This window comes from Dermacentor albipictus, chromosome 6, assembly GCF_038994185.2.
Source record: "Dermacentor albipictus isolate Rhodes 1998 colony chromosome 6, USDA_Dalb.pri_finalv2, whole genome shotgun sequence".
NCBI lineage: Eukaryota > Metazoa > Arthropoda > Arachnida > Ixodida > Ixodidae > Dermacentor > Dermacentor albipictus.
In genome coordinates, this window is record NC_091826.1 from 116501336 (window position 1) to 116519931 (window position 18596).

General features: G+C 47.3%; 1 protein-coding gene and 1 pseudogene across 1 annotated transcript in view; both read left to right on the forward strand.

Moving 5' to 3' along the window:
* Positions 1–17040, forward strand: part of LOC135908292 (basement membrane-specific heparan sulfate proteoglycan core protein-like) — an 87928-nt gene extending 70888 nt beyond the window's left edge. The window contains exons 5-9 of the mRNA XM_070541274.1: positions 8271–8726; positions 9947–10240; positions 11881–12204; positions 13327–13656; positions 15191–17040. Coding sequence (XP_070397375.1) covers positions 8271–8726; positions 9947–10240; positions 11881–12204; positions 13327–13656; positions 15191–15447 — 1661 coding nt within the window. The 3' untranslated portion in view covers positions 15448–17040. The remainder of the gene's footprint in view (positions 1–8270; positions 8727–9946; positions 10241–11880; positions 12205–13326; positions 13657–15190) is intronic.
* Positions 446–7880, forward strand: LOC135908319 (piggyBac transposable element-derived protein 3-like; annotated as a pseudogene).
* Positions 17041–18596: the final 1556 nt, after the last annotated feature.

The following is an 18596-nucleotide window of genomic DNA, read 5'->3' on the forward strand; positions in this document are numbered from 1 at the left end:
CCCGACGTGGGAGCGGCCCGCTTAGTGATGAATTATCACTACTTGCAGGACCAAATAAAGTTTTCCTTCCTTCCTTCCTTCCTTCAGTGTATAAATATATCTCCCGTTTCCTGAATAAACTTCCAGTTGTTAATTGGGTGTGGCATTTGTCGTCTCGCTTCCTTTGTCCTCGTTTCTTGCGCTGACCCATATCATGCACTACATGTGGGATCGGCTCACATTTACTAGACTGCACAATCTCCGAGATGGGCCCATAATTTTGATGGCCTAGCTAGATAGCCGGAGAGAAAACTGGTATAACCTTTCAGACGCTATGTACACAATTGTGTACATTTCATTCTTGCGGCTTTTAGAAAAACCAAATGCCAAAAGTCGAGTTTTCCGATAGTTCTGGCTCTTTTTGTGCTCTTGTCTAGCAACACTGAAGTTTTCAGGGCCATCTGGCGGCTAGTAAAGCGAATATGACCAAAAACAAACAACATGGCGGCGCAGGCGACGGCTTCCGCAGGTGAGCTTTTTCGATTATTTCTTCTTTTTTCGGAGACATATTGCGGTTCTAAAAAATTATAGAAACAGTGCCTAACATGCAAATATGTACGTATGTTGAATTATTTGGCGTTACTTGAAAGACTTACTTGCCAGTGGCGCATTTAGTGCACGGTCACAATTGCGTACATAGCGTGACAATGGAAGTAAAATCGACTGGGCGCCAATTTCTGTCTAATCGCGTGCGTTACTTCTATTTTCCAGATTTTATGGGCTTGCCTTGCGCGTCATTCTACAAACCAAAGTTGCATCATGCGACCAAAGAAACAGCTGATCGACTACTCGAGAGTGAGTGAGTGAAAAACTTTATCAGCTCTAGATTCGCTGGTCTTCTGCGGTCTTCAGATAGAATCGTCCATCTTCTAGCACAACGGTCGGTTGCCCTTAGTCCAGGGCTCCGCTGGATGCTGCTGCCACTCGAGAAGATTGCTTCGGGAAATGTTTCCGAAACCATGGAGGAAGATTTTCGCGACGCCACCGAGCCCATCCTCGTGCAAGATCGAAGCAGGCCCGCGGCAGGCACCCAAGCCCCCCAGAGGCAGCACCCCAACGACAGGAAGACCACAGGCAGAAAGCACTAACGGCGCGGACCCGGAATGGGAGATCGCCATGTCCAGGAGACAGAAGAGGCGCCAGCGAGACGGCAAAGGATCGAGCAGCCAAGTTTTGGCGGGAACGGCGCTAGGGAACAGAAACTCCCTAGGTGACGCAAAGACCACAAGCAGCGCGCCAGCTGCGCCGAAGCGAGGAGGAGGAGAGGGAGTGCCGCGGAGGAGACTGCCTCCGCTCCCCAAGGACGATTTAAAGATAGTGCTCAGGCCGAGGGGACTCGCAGTCAAGAGCTTGCAGACACACCAGGTTGCGCGAGCGGTGGTCGCGGCCACCGGATCCGGATGCAAGGCGGAAGACTTGATCATCAGGCTGCGCAATGGCTCCAACATCATAATAGTATGCACCGACAACGAAGAGGCGGCCCAACGTATACGGCGCATCACGCAGCTAACGTTCCGGAACAGCACCTACGCCATCAACGCACATGTGGCGGCGCCGGAGGGCACGTTGCGGGGGGTCATCCACGGGGTGGACGCGGGGACCTCGCCGGAAGAGCTTAAGGCGAACCTACGAACCCGAACGCAGGGAGTGAAGATACTCGCAGCCAGAATGCTAGGCCGATCGAGCACGGCTGTCATTACTTTCGAAGGCCCCATTCTCCCCAAGCAAGTTTTATACTACGGGGGAGAAATGTGGTGCTACCCCTACAGGCCGACCAGACAGATATGCTACATGTGTTGCCAGCAAGGACACCGCTCGGACGTTTGCCCAAACCCGAACATCAAGGCCTGCAAGCAATGCGGAGAGCAAGACCCAATTACAGAGCATCAATGCACACCCAAATGCCTAGTCTGCGGGGGCGACCACAAGACGGGCACTAGGGACTGCAAACAACGACTAAAGACAGCGGAGGAGCTGCGTGGCAGATCCGCCCAAAAGGGCCAGCAATGGCGGAGCCGGAGCAGGAGCCGTAGCCGAGGAAAAAGACCAAGATGGTTCGGAGAAGAAGACGACTGCCGGGACCAAAGCAGAAGCAAGTCAAGGAGCCGGAGCAGAGGGAGAAGCACGAGCCAGGACGGACGCCGGGACGAGTCCTACCCGCCACTGGGGAAGCAGAACGGGCCCGGAACAAAACAACAGCAGACGAAAGGTGGCGTTAAGGTGAGCTGGAGAGCAGGCCCTCCCAAATCACTATTTCCGCACTCGGATATCAACACTACACAGACAAACAATGAAAAGAAACTAGAGGAGGAAAACAAGGCATTAAGAAAGGAGTTAGAGCAATGTCGCGAAGAGACTAGGCAACTTAAAAGAAAACTAGACGAGCTCATCAAACAGTTGCAGTGGCAGAGACAGGGGAGGAACGTGACAAACACGTCGGCTCCATCAGTTGAGGACACGCAACAGACAGAAGAGCAAAACTTCAGAGACGAGATCAAAGGTTTCATGATAACAGTACAGAAGCAGATGCACGAAATGCAGCAAAAGCAAGCGTTGCAGGAACAGAGCTTCCGCACCTACGTTAAAAACCAAAATACCCAAAGAACCACTAACGACGCCAGAGATAGACTCTACAATGAGAGGCGTTTCGGACCTGAAAGCCAAAGTGCAAACAATAACAACACAACATGGCAGGAAAAAACCAATTAAACGTATGGCAGTGGAACTGCAGAGGGTATCGGAGGAAGCAGGGCCTCTTAGAGCAGTTCATTAACACTAAAGGAGCACAACCAGACATAATCATGCTACAGGAAACCAACATAACACCCACGCTAAGGGGATACACGTGCCAAGAGAGCGGAAGGACCGCAACCCTCATTAGCAATAAGATAGTAACCATAGCAGACAAGGAGATTGAGGGGACAAAAATCGAACACGTGATCACAGAAATCATACCCAAAAAGAAATATAAAGGGACAAGCACGTTCATAATAAACCTATATAGCCCCCCTAGACAAAAAGATGGAGATTTCGAGAAGCTGTTTGCCGAGGCAGACAAACTAGCCAGATCGAACACACTCATCATAGCAGGGGACTTTAATGCCAAAAGTCCGAACTGGGGCTACCAGAAGGCAGAACGAAAAGGACAAAAGATAAGTGACGCGGCGGAAAGGATCAGATGTGAGCTACTCACAGACGAAAACCAACCTACGCGACTAGGGAATAGCGTAAGCCCAGATACCTGCCCAGATCTAACCTTTGTGAGAGGAGCAAGCCAGGTCGAATGGGAGAACACGCTAGAAAACCTAGGTAGCGATCACTACATCATAAGAACGTCAATAGAGGCAGGAACAATCAAGAGAAAGATAGGATTGGCCCATTTAACAGATCGGGACGCGTTCAGACAAGGGAGTCAACAACTAAAGGGAGAGATCACATCCATCACGGAATGGTGTCGGCAGCTCAAACAAATACAGGAAACATATACACATGAAATAGATAGGACGGAGCAAGTACCGGAGGTGGACAAACGTCTGCTTGGGCTATGGGAAGCGAGACGTGGACTCACTAAAAGATGGAAAAAACAAAAGCTTAACAAGAAACTCAAAAAGAAAATAGCAGAAATCACAGCAAAAGCAGAGGAATATGCAACGCAACTGGCCAGGCAAAGCTGGCAACAGTTTAGCAGTTCGCTACAAGGTACGCTCAACACGGCCAAAACGTGGCGCATTCTGAAAGCATTAATGGACCCAGGGAAAACAAAGGCAGAGAGCAACAAGGCAATCCAGAGGCTGATTCACCAGTACGATGGTACCGAAGAGCAGCTAATGGAGGCCTTGAAAAACAAATGCTACGGACAGGAAAGAGCCGAAGAATATAAAGGGGAATATCAGGGGGAAGAAAACGCAGATATGGACAGGCCAATCACACGAGAAGAAGTGAACGCAGCTCTGGGGTCCCTAACCAAAAACACAGCACCGGGAGCAGACAAAATTAACAACTCCCTCATTCGCAACCTAAGCGAGGAGGCGATAGATCAATTAACAATCTACTTAAACAAATTCTGGAACGAGGGAACGATCCCGGAGGAATGGAAAGACGCCGAGGTCGTAATGATCCCGAAGCCAGGAAAGAAACTACAGATAGAAAACCTAAGACCAATCTCCCTCACCTCGTGCTTGGGAAAGTTATACGAAAGAATAATCACAAAGAGAATACAGCAACTCATGGAAGGGAAGGAACTGTATCCGCACAGTATGTTTGGCTTCCGAGCAAAGCTATCAACACAGGATGTCCTCCTACAGATTAAGGAAGAGGTCCTAAGCAAAGCACCCAAGACAGGAGAAAACATCATAATGGCACTAGACATCAAGGGAGCCTTCGATAATGTCAGCCACACGGCAATAATGGAAGGGCTTCAAAACATAAATTCTGGGAAGAGGACTCATGACTACGTGAGAGCCTTCCTAGCAAAAAGAACGGCCACAATAGGACTAGGGGATATAAGAAGCGAAACCTTTGTCACCCCAAGCAAAGGTACGCCACAGGGCTCAGTCATTTCACCCATACTGTTTAACATTGCGATGCTTGGCCTGGCCAGGGAACTAGGCGAAATCGAGGGCATACGACATGCAATGTATGCGGACGATATCACAATATTGGCCAACCAAGGAACGCTAGGACAAAAGCAAGAGAAACTGCAAGAGGCAGCAAACCGCGTAGAAAACTATGTTAAGGCAAGAGGCCTGGCTTGCTCCACAGAGAAATCGGAAATACTCAGAATTGGAAAGAACCCCACCAAGGCCGAAATCGAAATAAACTTAGAGGGCCAGCTTATAGCGGAAAAGAACATGATAAGAGTTCTAGGAATGTGACTGCAAAGCAGCGGAAAATGCAGTCACACAATTAGCTTACTCCAAAAATCGACAGATCAAGTAAGTAGGATGATTACGAGAGTTTCAAATAGAAGACATGGCATGAAAGAGGCAGACACTATCAAGTTGGTTAAAAGTTTAGTGGTCAGCAGAGTCACATACTCGCTACCTTACCACTTGATGAACAAGCTAGAAAGAGAACAAGCAGAAACCATACTAAGGAAGGCGTACAAAACGGCACTGCACCTACCAGGGAATACTTCAAACGACAAGCTACTGCAGCTAGGAATACACAACACGTTCAGCGAGCTGGCAGAAGCGCAACTAAACACACAAATAGCGAGACTGGCAGTCGGCTACAGGAAGAATGCTCCTAAAGAGACTAGGATACGATACGAAAGGGGCAATAGATCGAGAGGCAGACATCCCAGACAACATCAGACAAACCCTCAGAATAAGTCCAATTCCACGCAACATGGATGCGAACCTACACGCAGCCAGAAGGCAGGCAAGGGCAGATTACGTGGAAGGCCACCTGGCAACACAGGAAAACACGGTGTACACTGATGCAGGGCTATACCCGTGGGACAAGCAGACTAAAACACACAGAGTAGCTACGGCTGTAGTAGACTACATGGGAGAGACAATCAGCTGCGCAACCATAAGGAATTGCACGGTAGCGGAGGGGGAAGAGGTCGCCATAGCGCTTGCAGCGACCGAAGGCTACCGAAGTAACAGATCATTGACCATATTAACAGACTCCAAAGCTGCATGCAGGCATTACATGCAGGGGAGAGTCTGTAAAGAGGCCCTGCGAATCCTCCTCGGAGCAGGAACCCTCGGAAATAAAGTGACACACAAACTTTTCTGGATACCGGCCCATACCGGGATAGAAGGGAACGTGAGAGCAGACAGTCTAGTTCGCGAGATCACATACCGAGCTGGACAGATAGAGCCTCTCGAGAACCCTACAACGGTGGAGCCGACGTGTGCGGAAATATTAAACTACTATAGAGGGCAGAGAATCAAATATCCTCCGCCCCACACACTACTTACACAACAGGAAGCAGCCGACTGGAGAAGGCTACAAACCGGAACTTTCTATAATCTACACATATTAAGTAAAATGTACCCGACACAATACAGAAACTCCTGCCCATGGTGCGGAGAAATACCAACTCTTTACCACATAACATGGGAATGTAAGCATAACTACACATTCCGTAAACATAAAAACCCGAGTGCGGAGCAATGGGAGGGCCTGCTCACCAGCAGCGAGCTCACCGCCCTATTCCAGGCTCAGTGGAGACCTGGAATAGGGACACACCCATGCTGAGAAGCCAGGCAGCAAGCGCAAGACGGCTCACCGCTAACCTCCTTGATAGAACCAATAAAGTTTTTCTCTCTCTCTTTCTCTCTTCCGATATCGGTGAAAGCGACGATGAAGATGACGTTCCACAGGAAGACGTTCTGCGGGAAAATGATGGTATGATACAGAGTCCCAGCGAAGATGAAGAAGAGGAGCATAAAAAGACGCCATTGAAAGAGATAAGTGCAGAAGACAACATACCTAAAAACTTTCAGTGGAAAAAGAGACTTTACGTGCCCCCATCGGACACCGACTTCAGCGGTCACAACGAGTGCCCTCCTGACGCAGGTGAAACGTGTAGGCCATACACGTACTTTTCCAGATACGTCCCCGAGTCAGTTTTCAAGGTGATAGCAGAAAACACTAATCACTGCACGCTATACATAGCGTGCAGTCAACTCTGCATAACGTGAACACGACAGCCGATGAAATAAGGAAGTTGTTCGGAATGCACATCATGATGGGTGTCGTCCATTTGCCTCGGGTAAGGCTCTATTGGAACCCGATGATGAAGGTTCCACTCATCAGTGAAACTATGACCGAGAAGCGCTTTTTCAAGCTTCGAAATAATCCGCACATTGTTCCAGAAGATTCTGATTTCCACAGTGAAGATCGCCTATGGAAAGTGCGTCCTTTTCTGGAACTTATACGAAAGCGATGCTTGGAGCTGGCTGTTGAGGAAGAATGCTCAATCGATGAGCAAATGATCCCTTTCAAGGGCCAGCTTTCAATAAAACAATACGTGAAAGGTAAGCCATCTCCCTGGGGCATAAAAGTGTCTGCTCTATGTGGTAGAAGCGGTTTACTGTACGACTTTGCGGTATACCAGGGAGAAAACACGATTCCTGCTGAGCTGAAGAAAGACTACGGTCTTTGTTCAGGCGTTGTCTTGCATTTGTCTAAAAGAATTTCTTCTGGATGTAATTATCAGCTTTATTTTGATAACTACTTTACATCAGTGCCCCTCCTTCGCCGACTACGACAGGACAAAATTTTGGCAGCTGGAACAGTGAGACAAAACAGGCTAGGCAAGTGCCCTCTTGAATCAAAGAAAGTGATGAACAAGAAGCCGCGAGGATACGCCACTGAATACGTCATAAGTGATGATGATGTAGTGGTGGTCTGGAAAGACAACAATGCTGTGTCTGTTGCGTCAAACTTTGTTGGCATTGGTGAGGAAGAGGATGTCAAGAGCTGGGACAAAACCAAGCGTGACCACATATTTGTGAAACAGCCCGAGATCATTGCCAAGTACAATCGAAATATGGGAGGAGTGGACAAGATGGACTTTCTGCTGAGCCTGTACCGCACCAAGATCAGGTCGAAAAAGTGGACCCTCAGGGCGATATTTCATTTTGTGGACTTGGCCGTCTGTAATGCTTGGATAGAGTATTTACATGGCAACGCACACACACGGCGGTCAAAGCTCCTTGATCTCCTCCACTTCCGCCTGCAAACTGCGGAGGCCCTCATCAGCAGTGTGCCTAATACAAAGAAGCGTGGGAGGCCGTCCTACGATGACATTCCGACAGGTGTTCCTCACCAGAGGAACGCCCGCATTCGACGAGCTTGCTCGGATGCACGCTATGACGGCGTGAACCATTGGCCAGAAGCCCGAGACCAAACCCTTCCCTCTAGATGCAAGTATGAAGGTTGTAAAGGGCGATCAAGAGTTTTTTGCAAGAAATGTGAAGTCCCACTTTATATGACGAAGGACCGTAACTGTTACTACAAATTTCACACTTGAAATATTGTTCCTGATTCTTGACCTTTATGACGCTATGTACACAATTGTGTACACGACTGTAAAAAATAAATTGCTCTTGTATTTTCGTCAGTAGCCTTCCAATTCATCTTATTTGGTCAAATATATATAGTAGAAACAGAAAAAAAAATTTTGTAGGAAATAGCGAGCGGCGTCTGAAAGGGCTAACACGCAAATGATGATTTTTGCATTAATACATTACTTCCATACCCACTTTTCTTAGTGCCGCCTGCCGAAGTTTCCCTCTGGAGCTGGCATCATGACGATGTCGACGCCTCCGGATGGGTCATGGTCGCCCCCTCGGCAACTGGAGCTACATCTTCGGCTAGTGCTTCGACATCCGTTCTTGAGCCTAAGACGGGTAGCTCGCACCTCTCCCAAGGAGCATCTCGGCCACCAAATGCAGATCCGGATTCGGCTGCCAATTTCCACGCTCCGCGCAGTTTCGAGTGCGAGGCAACCGGAAGTCGTCCACCAGCAAACATCTCGTGGTTCTTGGACGGAATGCCGTTGGACGTGCGCTTGAGTCACACGCGTACCGGAGGCAACGTAACGGCAAGCGTGCTTCTCCTGCCAGCTCGAGTTCACGCGGGAAAGCTTCTTGAGTGCCGGGCCAGCAACGACAATTTGGGGGACCATCGAGGAGTGCTCAGTCGCTATTTGCCTCTGAATGTGTCAAGTAAGTGAAAAGTGGCAGCGTTTTAAGGGTGACATCACGTATTTGTCATTCGCGATACGTTTGTAATACTACAAAACCATACGTCATGAGCAAAACGCTTTTAAAACCTGGTTAAAGACTGTCTTTACACCTTTTCTTCTTGGAAGGGGGGGGGGGGCAATAAGAAGAGGGAGGAGAGAGGGAAGACTGTGCCTATAGGTACATTGTGAGTGTTTATATGTATCGAGCTGAAGCCCTTACCCACATAACAATAAATGCAGTTAAATGCGAATTTATATGGTGAGTGTTTACATGTATCGAGCCGAAGCCCTTACCCGCATAACAATAAATGCAGTTAAATGCGAATTAAAATTAATTAAACAGAGGCGCACCAGTCAGTATCCAGAATCGGTGATCTGTATGGGGTTACCGGTAAGTAACTCGCTGTCTGTTTTAAATCGTCAGCGAGTTACTCACTAGTTACAATAAGCTGCTATTTACAAATTTGGTCGACCCTCAAATAATAACATTAACTGTAAATGTAACATGTTTCTTTCAAGCACCGCACTGTGCGGAAACATTCAGCTGTCGTAGCGAGCTTTATCCCATGTCTTTGTAATGTTGGACGAAAAAAGCAAGGAAAGAGTGTTACAGGACCTCTAACCACGTGATCACAAAGTCGCTCGAATGCTCAGTCAGTGCCGATTTATGTTCCACATTCGTGTTGAATATATAAGAGACCAGCAAGCGCTGAAGGAACCTGATGACTATTGCTTCAATGTAAAGACTGAATCACGCCGCCATTGTCCACCCTATCCCGTCACTGTCACGTTTGCGTTGCGAGCGAGCGTTCTTTTTTTTTTCGTTGCTTTCTCTTCAAGAACGCTCTAAGGTCGCCGGCATACCAATTGTTTAGGAGAAAGCGGCGAGGACGCATTCACCCATGGCACAAAGCGGTGTAGCGCTAGTAATGGGACGGGGTGGATAACGGCTGAGGGAATGAGGCCTAACTGCGCCACACGACACTAATATAAGCTGGATGAGCAGAGGTAACGTGCCTCTGACAGGCTAGCCAACGCTTCGGCAGGTGGACCTATCTAGGTCTACCTATCGGAACGTTGAACACTTTCGCATAGGCGGCTTACCACCGTTCATCCCTTTTTTATCCCGCAGTATGTTTTCATTGGTTAGACGCCTTCCTGACTGCGGATGAAACTTTTATTTTCCTTTCCTTTGCGTAGGCAAGCCAGAAGTGAGCATCAAGCTGGGTACCGGTCTCAACGCCAGCCGCATCACGGAGGGAGTGGACGTGTACATGGAGTGCTCCGTCCTCGTCACCACAAGAATCACAGACGTTAAATGGAGCCGCGACGGCCAAGAGCTCGACGCGGACCTGATTGAGGGCATTGTGATGACTTCTCGCTACTTGGTGATCCGAGGGGTGACTCCCGGCCACGCCGGAAGCTACACGTGTCGAGTAACTAACACCCACGGCGACACCGTCGAGAGCACGCCGCTTCTCATCCGCGTCAGATGTAAGCAGCCGGTTACCCACTGCGGTGCTTCAATAACTATGGCGTTCGGCTGCTGAGCATGAGGTCGTGGGTTCGAGTGCCGGACGCGGTGGCCACACTCTGGTGAGAGGGAAGTGCACAAATGCTGATGCGCTTAGATTTATGTTCTTGTTGAAGAATCCCTGATTTCTAAACTTAATCCGGAACCCTCCACCAGGATGCGTTTTACGGAACCAGTGCTACTCTGGGCGCGATAAACGCAATCAATCAATCAATCAATCAATCAATCAATCAATCAATCAATCAATCAATCAATCAATCAATCAATCAATCAATCAATCAATCAATCAATCAATCAAGTAGCACGTTTGTGAATGTCTTTAGTGGGCCGAGTGCTGAGCAGACTAGACAGCACAGAATGAATGAAGTCGCCACGTTGCTTAGACACCAGGCTGAAAGGGAGTCATTATGACTATTTTAGCGGGCCTAATAGTTCCTCCACTACCTAACTACATAGTGGAACGCTATCGAACTCCTTAATGGAAAACGTTTGTTCACGTGTGGAGCACACTGAGTAAACATACTCCTTTTTCGGGTAACAGAACTCTTGGAAATGAAGCTGAATACGAGGACAATAGTTTTCCAGGGGGAAAATTATTCTTGGTACCCCATTGATTTTACGTGTGAGTAGTTCACAAATATCTATCTAACAATTAGGGGTCTGGTCGAATCACATTACTGTGTTTATTCGCCGACTGATAGGGCCAATATCTTCTGCTGCAGCAATGCACTAGCTTTATTTGCGCCCCACATTTCATCATTTTGTAGATCTAAACTGAAACTGCTTCACTTGTCAGCTTATACGTTAGCCTAGAAGGTTTTGCAGGACCACTCTTACATTGAAGAAGGCCGCACAAGCGCAACTAAAACAGCTATGCTGAGTGCACGAATGCGCATCGCCTTTCACAGACGTGGTGTTTTATGAACCTACCGGTCCCACCATAACTACTTCATGGAATATGGTCCGATAGCGATAAACGCACATGCGCATCCTGTTAAAGTTCTCTACCGCCGCCTTGCTCCTGTATCCACAAAATTGATATCCTTACCCAATTTTTAGGTGCTCTAAGTTGTAAATTAATTCAATCTCACACTGCCATGAGATCACTTCCTGCTTAGCTCAGATAGTGTAGCGATCGCTCCAGAGAAACACTGGTCCCGAGTTAAATCCACCCCCCCCCCTCTCCACGCTGGATGAATTTTTCTTCAACTTCGAAGCATTCTTTCTGTGACACGCGCATGTACGGGTTGCCTTTTCAAAGCTTTATGCGACACTAACGCGTCGCTGACAATGATGTTCTTGTTTCATTAAGAAGACTGTATTTGAGGCTACTTGGTCATATAACGATACGATTGAAACGTTTTCTCATTTTTGAGGTGCCCATAATGTTAGAAACCAAACTGCTAACTAAACAAGGTTTAGTTATCAGTTTAAAACACCTGGTATCTATATTACACGTCAAAAGTGTTCGGTTATTTCACTTGATACAATGGACGTGATTTTCCATATTCGAACCGCACGCCGCTAATGTGAAAAGAATATCATGTGGAGAGAATGTGCTGTTCTGCTCTAGCCACCTGGTGTTGTCACTTTCATGCAGACCCTCCCAGGTGCGGTTCTGAGGAAGATAGCATCGTGCGTGTTGAGAGAGACGCTGCCGTCAACGTGACCTGCGACGTGCGAGCCGATCCTAGCGTAGGCCTGCGCTATTTCTGGCTCGCGGAAAGCGCTATGGAAGCCACGGAAACCACGCTGAAAAGCCGGCCCATTCGGCCCAAGCAAGCGGATTGGCCGCTCGTGACGGCGTCGAATCGCCTGGAGATCGTCGCCAACGCTTCGCTCTTCAATGCGGCTCTCGCATGCTGGGCAGAGAACGCCGTGGGAACCCAGAGGAAGCGCTGCCGATTCAAGTTCGTATACAAGGGTGCGTACGTAATTAGTCGTTCGAGACCCTTATCCTGAGAGTGAAATGATTTCAATGGGGTAGAATTTGGAGTGTTAAAGTGGCAAGAAGTGTATGTGAGTGGAGTGTGGGGGAGAGAGAGAGAGAAGGGAAGGAGAGGCAGGGAGGTTAGCCAGACTGAGTCCAGTTTGCTACCCTACATGTGGGGAGGGGACTGGGGAAAGAGAGAGAGAGAGAGAAATCATGAGTCTACACCGCACTTTCACATGAACTAAATCAGGTGTAGGATGTCTACAGTCGGGCACTCAAGCCTCTTGCCTTTAGGTAAGGAAGAAACGCTCGAACTGCTATGTGGACTGTGGGAAGCCGGTCACTTGCTAAAGGTGCAGAAGGGATGGGTGAGATTAGAAAAACGTGTGTGCGCGTATGCGTGTGCGTGTGCGTGCGTGTGTGCCTGCGTGCGTGGATCAACTGACGATGCGCTGCTCCGGACCTGTCACTTGCACCTCGCTCATTGAACCATGGACACGGAAGGTCAAAAAGGTGCGACGTAATGCTAATGCATTTCTCTTGCATTTACCAGTAAATCGCCACTAGTTTTTACCAGCCCTCCTTATTCTTCGAGCTACTGCAGATTGAAACGGCTTTCCCGTGATTTTTTGTAGTAAGATCTAACCCTTGAACCATTCCGCGTGTTTCCGAGAATTTCGACAATAAATCAAATATGACGAATGACGCTGCTGTATACACTTTGTATAGCAAATGTGTTGTTACTAGCCACAAAAAATTTCAGGGTCCTATTCTGAATCGCTTCCTTCTCGCCTTTCGTCAGTGGTCTGAGCGGCGCTCCATCGGCGTTGTCAACAGGAATGACCGGTCGTGGACGGCGAATGTTAAAAAGAATTATAAATGAATGAACAAAACTTTTATCGAACAGAGGTCCCGGATAATGAGACCTCCTCCTTTGGGTGTGCGTCCACATGCCCAAAAGGAACTCGCTAACTATATTCTCGGTAAACATTAGAGTTCCAGCTGTTTCACGAAGTCTTTGATCATTGATATCACTTATCAAACTTATGTCTTTGCTAAGCAATGGAATTTGTAGTGATACCTAGAAACAGCGTCCCTCTCTCGTGTGCGCAGGAGGGGACTCACCCAACCTGACTTGCACAGTCGGCAATTACACGGACAGTTCGTTCTCGCTGACCTGTTTCACACCTCTTGTCGACGGCACGACTATGACGACGTCAACGAGACTGAGACAGCAACGGCGACTCCGAGTACAGGTGCTTGACACTAGGAGGGGCAACCGGTCTGAACGGAGCTTCTGGAGCACGGACCTGGGCCCGATACTCGTCAACCGACTCCGCTCTTCCACCGAATACTTGGTCGTGGTTCGAATGCCTCCGGATGCGAGCTTCCGGACCTGGGTGCGCACTCTGGGCCCAGCTCAGACCCTGATTAGTCAAGGAGGTGAGACTGCGCTAACACGTGATGCTTCAATTCACGCTCTTTTTTGTCCTGAAGGTTTCGTACAACGTGTAAAAGAATACACTGAAGTACATCGTCGGCTCCGGTTCGAACCTGACAGGACTGTGTGACTGAGCGCTTGTATTCTTTTGCATGGGCAAACTTTTCTTAAGATAGTTTGTAAAGAATTTTGATTGTCTTACGCATAAAACGTAAAACTCCGACCTGTGACTACGCCACCAAATCTATGTCGTTTCTCTCTCGAAAGCGTTCGAAAGCGAAAGCTAGAGTGTGTCGGTTTCCGTCAACAGATGGCGTCACAGCAGTTAGCGTCAATCATGTACAATCATGTAGGGCCATCTGTTAGATGGAAGTCGACACACTTTTTTGCGTCCATCACCGGTGAGATCGAGTGGCGACAGCATGCGCCATCCCTGTAGGTCTAGCAGTGTAAAAAAAAAATACAAACAAGTGTGCCGTATGGTGGCTTTGCCCCAACATGCGTCTAACTACAGCGGTGCCCCCTTATCAGGGATGCAGTGCAACCTGGTAAATTCACGGCAATATTGACGGTAATTGCAGCCGTACCGTTGATTTTACCTACACTATGACTAATTCTTGCTTCTTGTGAGAACATCTGAAGCCACATTTAGTAATTATTGCCATGTGCAAGCACTGCTTAGTCCAATCGAGCTCGCTCCATTCACCCATAAGTATGTCACATCGAGGCTTTGTCTCATCAAGTCTCCCACTACGGCGGTGCACTCTTTACAGGGGTAAAGCGCAGTGTGGTTGATTTTTTATATATTGGTGCTAATTGCGCCTTTAGTGTTATGTTTACATCCTCTGCGAGTAATTGTCACTTTGTGTCTTGTTGAGACCTGAACTTCCTTTTTTGTACCTCTTGCGACGCGCGACGACGTTTTAGAGGCGCGAAAACGTTACAAGATACCCAGAACCCAGACATGCCAACCCATGTGAGTCAGCTGCGACCCTGCCTTCAAAACAAGAAAATATAATATCAGGTTATGTAAAGATAAGACAAAGGTGAATGGCGTTGATGTAAACGAGCTATGGGCTACGGATGAGGCCAATGTCTTGAAAGAATATCAAAAGGAATACTAAGGTTGCCTTAAAAGCACAGGACCTAGCATTTGTTAAAAAGTAGTGGTTCTTAGAAAGCATAACTCATTCTACTGAAATACCAAGTTGACTGTTTATTTTTTAAATCTGGAAACTCCCACAAGCTTTCCTCGTTGTTTGTAACGCACCAAAGCTATCTCAACGCAGGTTGGTGATCAATCCAAAGTGGTACAGGCTCATTAACCCAAGCTCCTATACAATCTTAAGATATGACGCTGAAATATGGTGAACACAAAATCTTCTGAACGACTCCCTCAGAGCCATTATCCTGACATTAACCTGACTTTGCACTATAATATCTCGGGTTTCTCAGGCATCTCTCAGGGATATCTGAGCAACTCAAGATATTAACGTTTCTACCAAATTTTGAATGCCTAATTTAACCCTCCCGCAGATATCAAGAGCAACAGTCATGACGTACGCTGGACACTTGTCCTGAGCGTCGTCGTGTTGGCATGCAGCCTGGCTGTCACTCTGATGGCAGTGATCGGCATCTACTGCACGCACACCCGCAGGAGGCAGAGGAGGAAGCGACGAAAACCACCGGACAAGAATTTCAAGAAAGACACCAGTTTGAATGGGTGTGAGGACGTTGACTCTGTGCACATTGGAGACCACAAGGCCTACCTCGCCACGACGGATAGCTGCTGACAGCTCAGAGCTCACGTGCTGTATGAAGTATACTGAAGTTAGATGGGTAGCTACCGAAATCACAAGGAAGAGCTACCGAGATTTCCTGATGTGGAATGCCGTTTGGTGATGCGCGAAGTAGATAGGGAAAGGAGCTTCGCGGACGCCTACTCACATTATAGAGTTTTGGCTCGCCCATAAAATTATGAATATTTATGGAATACAATGTTACCAGAGCCGTAGACGGCACTCGCAACGCTGGTAGCGACACACTGTGGTGCATTGTCAAACCTTAACGCGTGAGAAGTTTTTTTAGCTGCATGGGTGTTCCCGTCGAAGAAAAAAAAAAAGAAACGGTGTGTTAATGACCACGTTGCTACCAAATCTTCAAATCAGCAGCTACGTGCAATATGATTGGTCACAGCAGTAGTGCCTCTGTGTCCTCTCTGGTCAAATTCTATGCCACAAAATGTCGCCAACAACGCGATTGTTCAAGTTCTTGTCTCGCGTCAACCGAGAAGGGTAAGGCGTTTTACGGACAATCTAAATCACTCTAGTGTATTGCGAGAAAGGCGACCGAGATTTTATGGTCCGTACTGCGTGAAGGTTGCTAGCACCAAAACGACCTTTCTTTTAGATGAGGTATCTTTAACCAAGTAGAATAAGTTCGCATATTTTAAGTACTGGTGTGTTGCTTCGAGGAAGCCGGATTCTGCTACAGAATGTGACTGCGTCACATGGGGCTCAGTGTGACGCTGTATATCTGTATGCGAAACCGATACTCTTCGGGAGCATGCGACGCTTTGACATGCTTTGTCACGACGATAGAGGGACATGAGAATAGTCTGGATAGCTCGTTGTTTTCTTTTTCTTCTTCATCTCATTTTACTTTTCCGTCATTTCTTCTGTCCCTTTCGTGAGCACGAGGTCGCCTGTGGGATATATCGTCTAGTCTAGTATCGTTTCTTTATTTCCTTATCTTTGATCTTTCTGTTTATCTCTCAGGATATGCATGCCGCTTCTCGACGGGGAAGCAGATAAACTCAAAGCACAATTGAAATTAGAATCAACAACACGAGATCTCTGCTCAGCTCTATACCCAAGCCTTTTGTCGACCTCATCTCTCTTATCCGCACTTATTTCAATTTTTTGTTACACGTGTGGGGAGGAAATGCGCACTTCGTGGGGCTAAACGTTCACTAACAAATGCCCCAGTATCCGAAGAGGACATCCAGGAAGATTTGCCCCCCTCCAAACTTCAGAACTCTTAATGACATGATGCGTTACAGAGAGATCCGCCCTAGGCGTATACGCATTTTTTTTTTTTTTTTGCAACGACGAGTTCATACTGGTATACGTGAAAGCTACCCCCGTGCTTCGGCTTACCCTCATAGTAAATAATGCGCCTTAACTTGAAGGCAACGCTTGACTTCATCTGAATGAAGCCTGGAGTGAACGCGCCCGGGACTTCTATTGTGTTTCTTTCGGCACGTTCAACTCAGGCTTCATTTAGAGCTAGTCAAGCATGGGCTTCAACTTCAGGCGCACCTCAGAATACACGGGCTAGTCCCAAAATATGTGTTTCCTCTTTGAGTTGCGCACCAAGAAAAATAAAAACTTGCTCGCTTTTATATCTGTCCATGGAGAATCCATTTTTTACGAAAAATGGAATAAAATGTTATTTGAGTGAATGACTAATTATTATTGCAATTCGATTATTTGTCGTGATGAATTATCTACTAATGAAAATTTGCTCTGGCGTATCAAAAACGCTGCTACAGCCTATGCATTCAGCTTATTTTCATGCCTAAACCAAGGTTTTGAGGCAAAAAATCCATTGTAGCATGTATGTATATATGCATTTGTGCATGTATATATGCACATATGTATGTTTGTACGTTGGTAGGGGGGTTTTACGTACCAAAACCACGATTTAATTATGAAGCACGCCATAGTGCGGGATTCTGGATCAATTTTGACCACCACGAGATCTTTAACGTGCCCCCTATGCAAAGGCATTCATGCATGTCACCTCCATTGATATGTGGCCGACGCGGCTGGGATTCGATCCCGCGACCTCGGTGGTTGGGCGTACGCACGTACGCAAGGTACTCGCTGGTGCGTTCCTTGAAGAAACATGTCGCTCACGCGAGCTATAATCTGTGCCACAGCATGTACCAGATAGCGAAAGTTAAAAAACCAGTGGTACCCTTAGCAGGTACCATAGCGTCCGGAAATAACCACCACTGACGTGACATTTTAAAAGGACTTTCATGCCTCAACTGGCAACGCCATCGGTCAACCGTTTTACTTGAAGAAGGCTTTTAAGTAAATAAACGCGTATTTTTTTTCTTTTACTGTAGTCCAATATCATCAGCCGGCGAAAAAGATGACCCACAGCATGGCCTAAACAAACTTTTCAGCGTGTCGACTTGTGTATTTAAACATTTGCTCACTGCCTGAGGCGGCACTTGCTCACAATTTCCTGGCAAGTTCAAATATACGCCAACAGAGGCGCGAAGCTACTCTGTCGGCTCACGCGAACTCTCTGTTTGAAATTAACTAGAAATAATGTTATTTTACCCCCTACAGTCTGCAGTCTTTCGCACACTTAAGACAATCAGTACGTGAATATTTATACACTAACGTGTTCATCGATTCGAAATACTGGCTTTTAAATAACCTCTTAATTACAGCAGAGCGCACTAGACCTCATACGTGCCACTTTTTTCTTTTCTCGTAACGCTGCATAAATAATGAATGAATAAATTCTGGGGGGGGGGGGGTTACGTGCCAAATCCACGATTTCATTATGAGGCACGCCGTAGTGGTGGACTCCGGAATAATTTTGACAAACGGGGAATTTTTAACGCTCTACTAATGCACGGAACGTGGTGCAATTATAAAGGTATATTGAATTGACTATTTACTCCTAAAAATTCGCCATTCACTCCTGAGGATCGGTGCAAATGCGTGTATTCCAGATCACTAGGACTGCGTATTTTCGTTTTATAATCCTCTTCCACGAAGGGCTACGTGTCCGCGAGCTGAAGCTACTGTGGACACGAAGCTAATTATAAACGCTTATTTTTAAATCGGTGGCATCCCGCAGTTACGTTAGTCCCGATGCAGTCATACTGTGCAAGTGTTTCGAAAAAAAAATACTCACG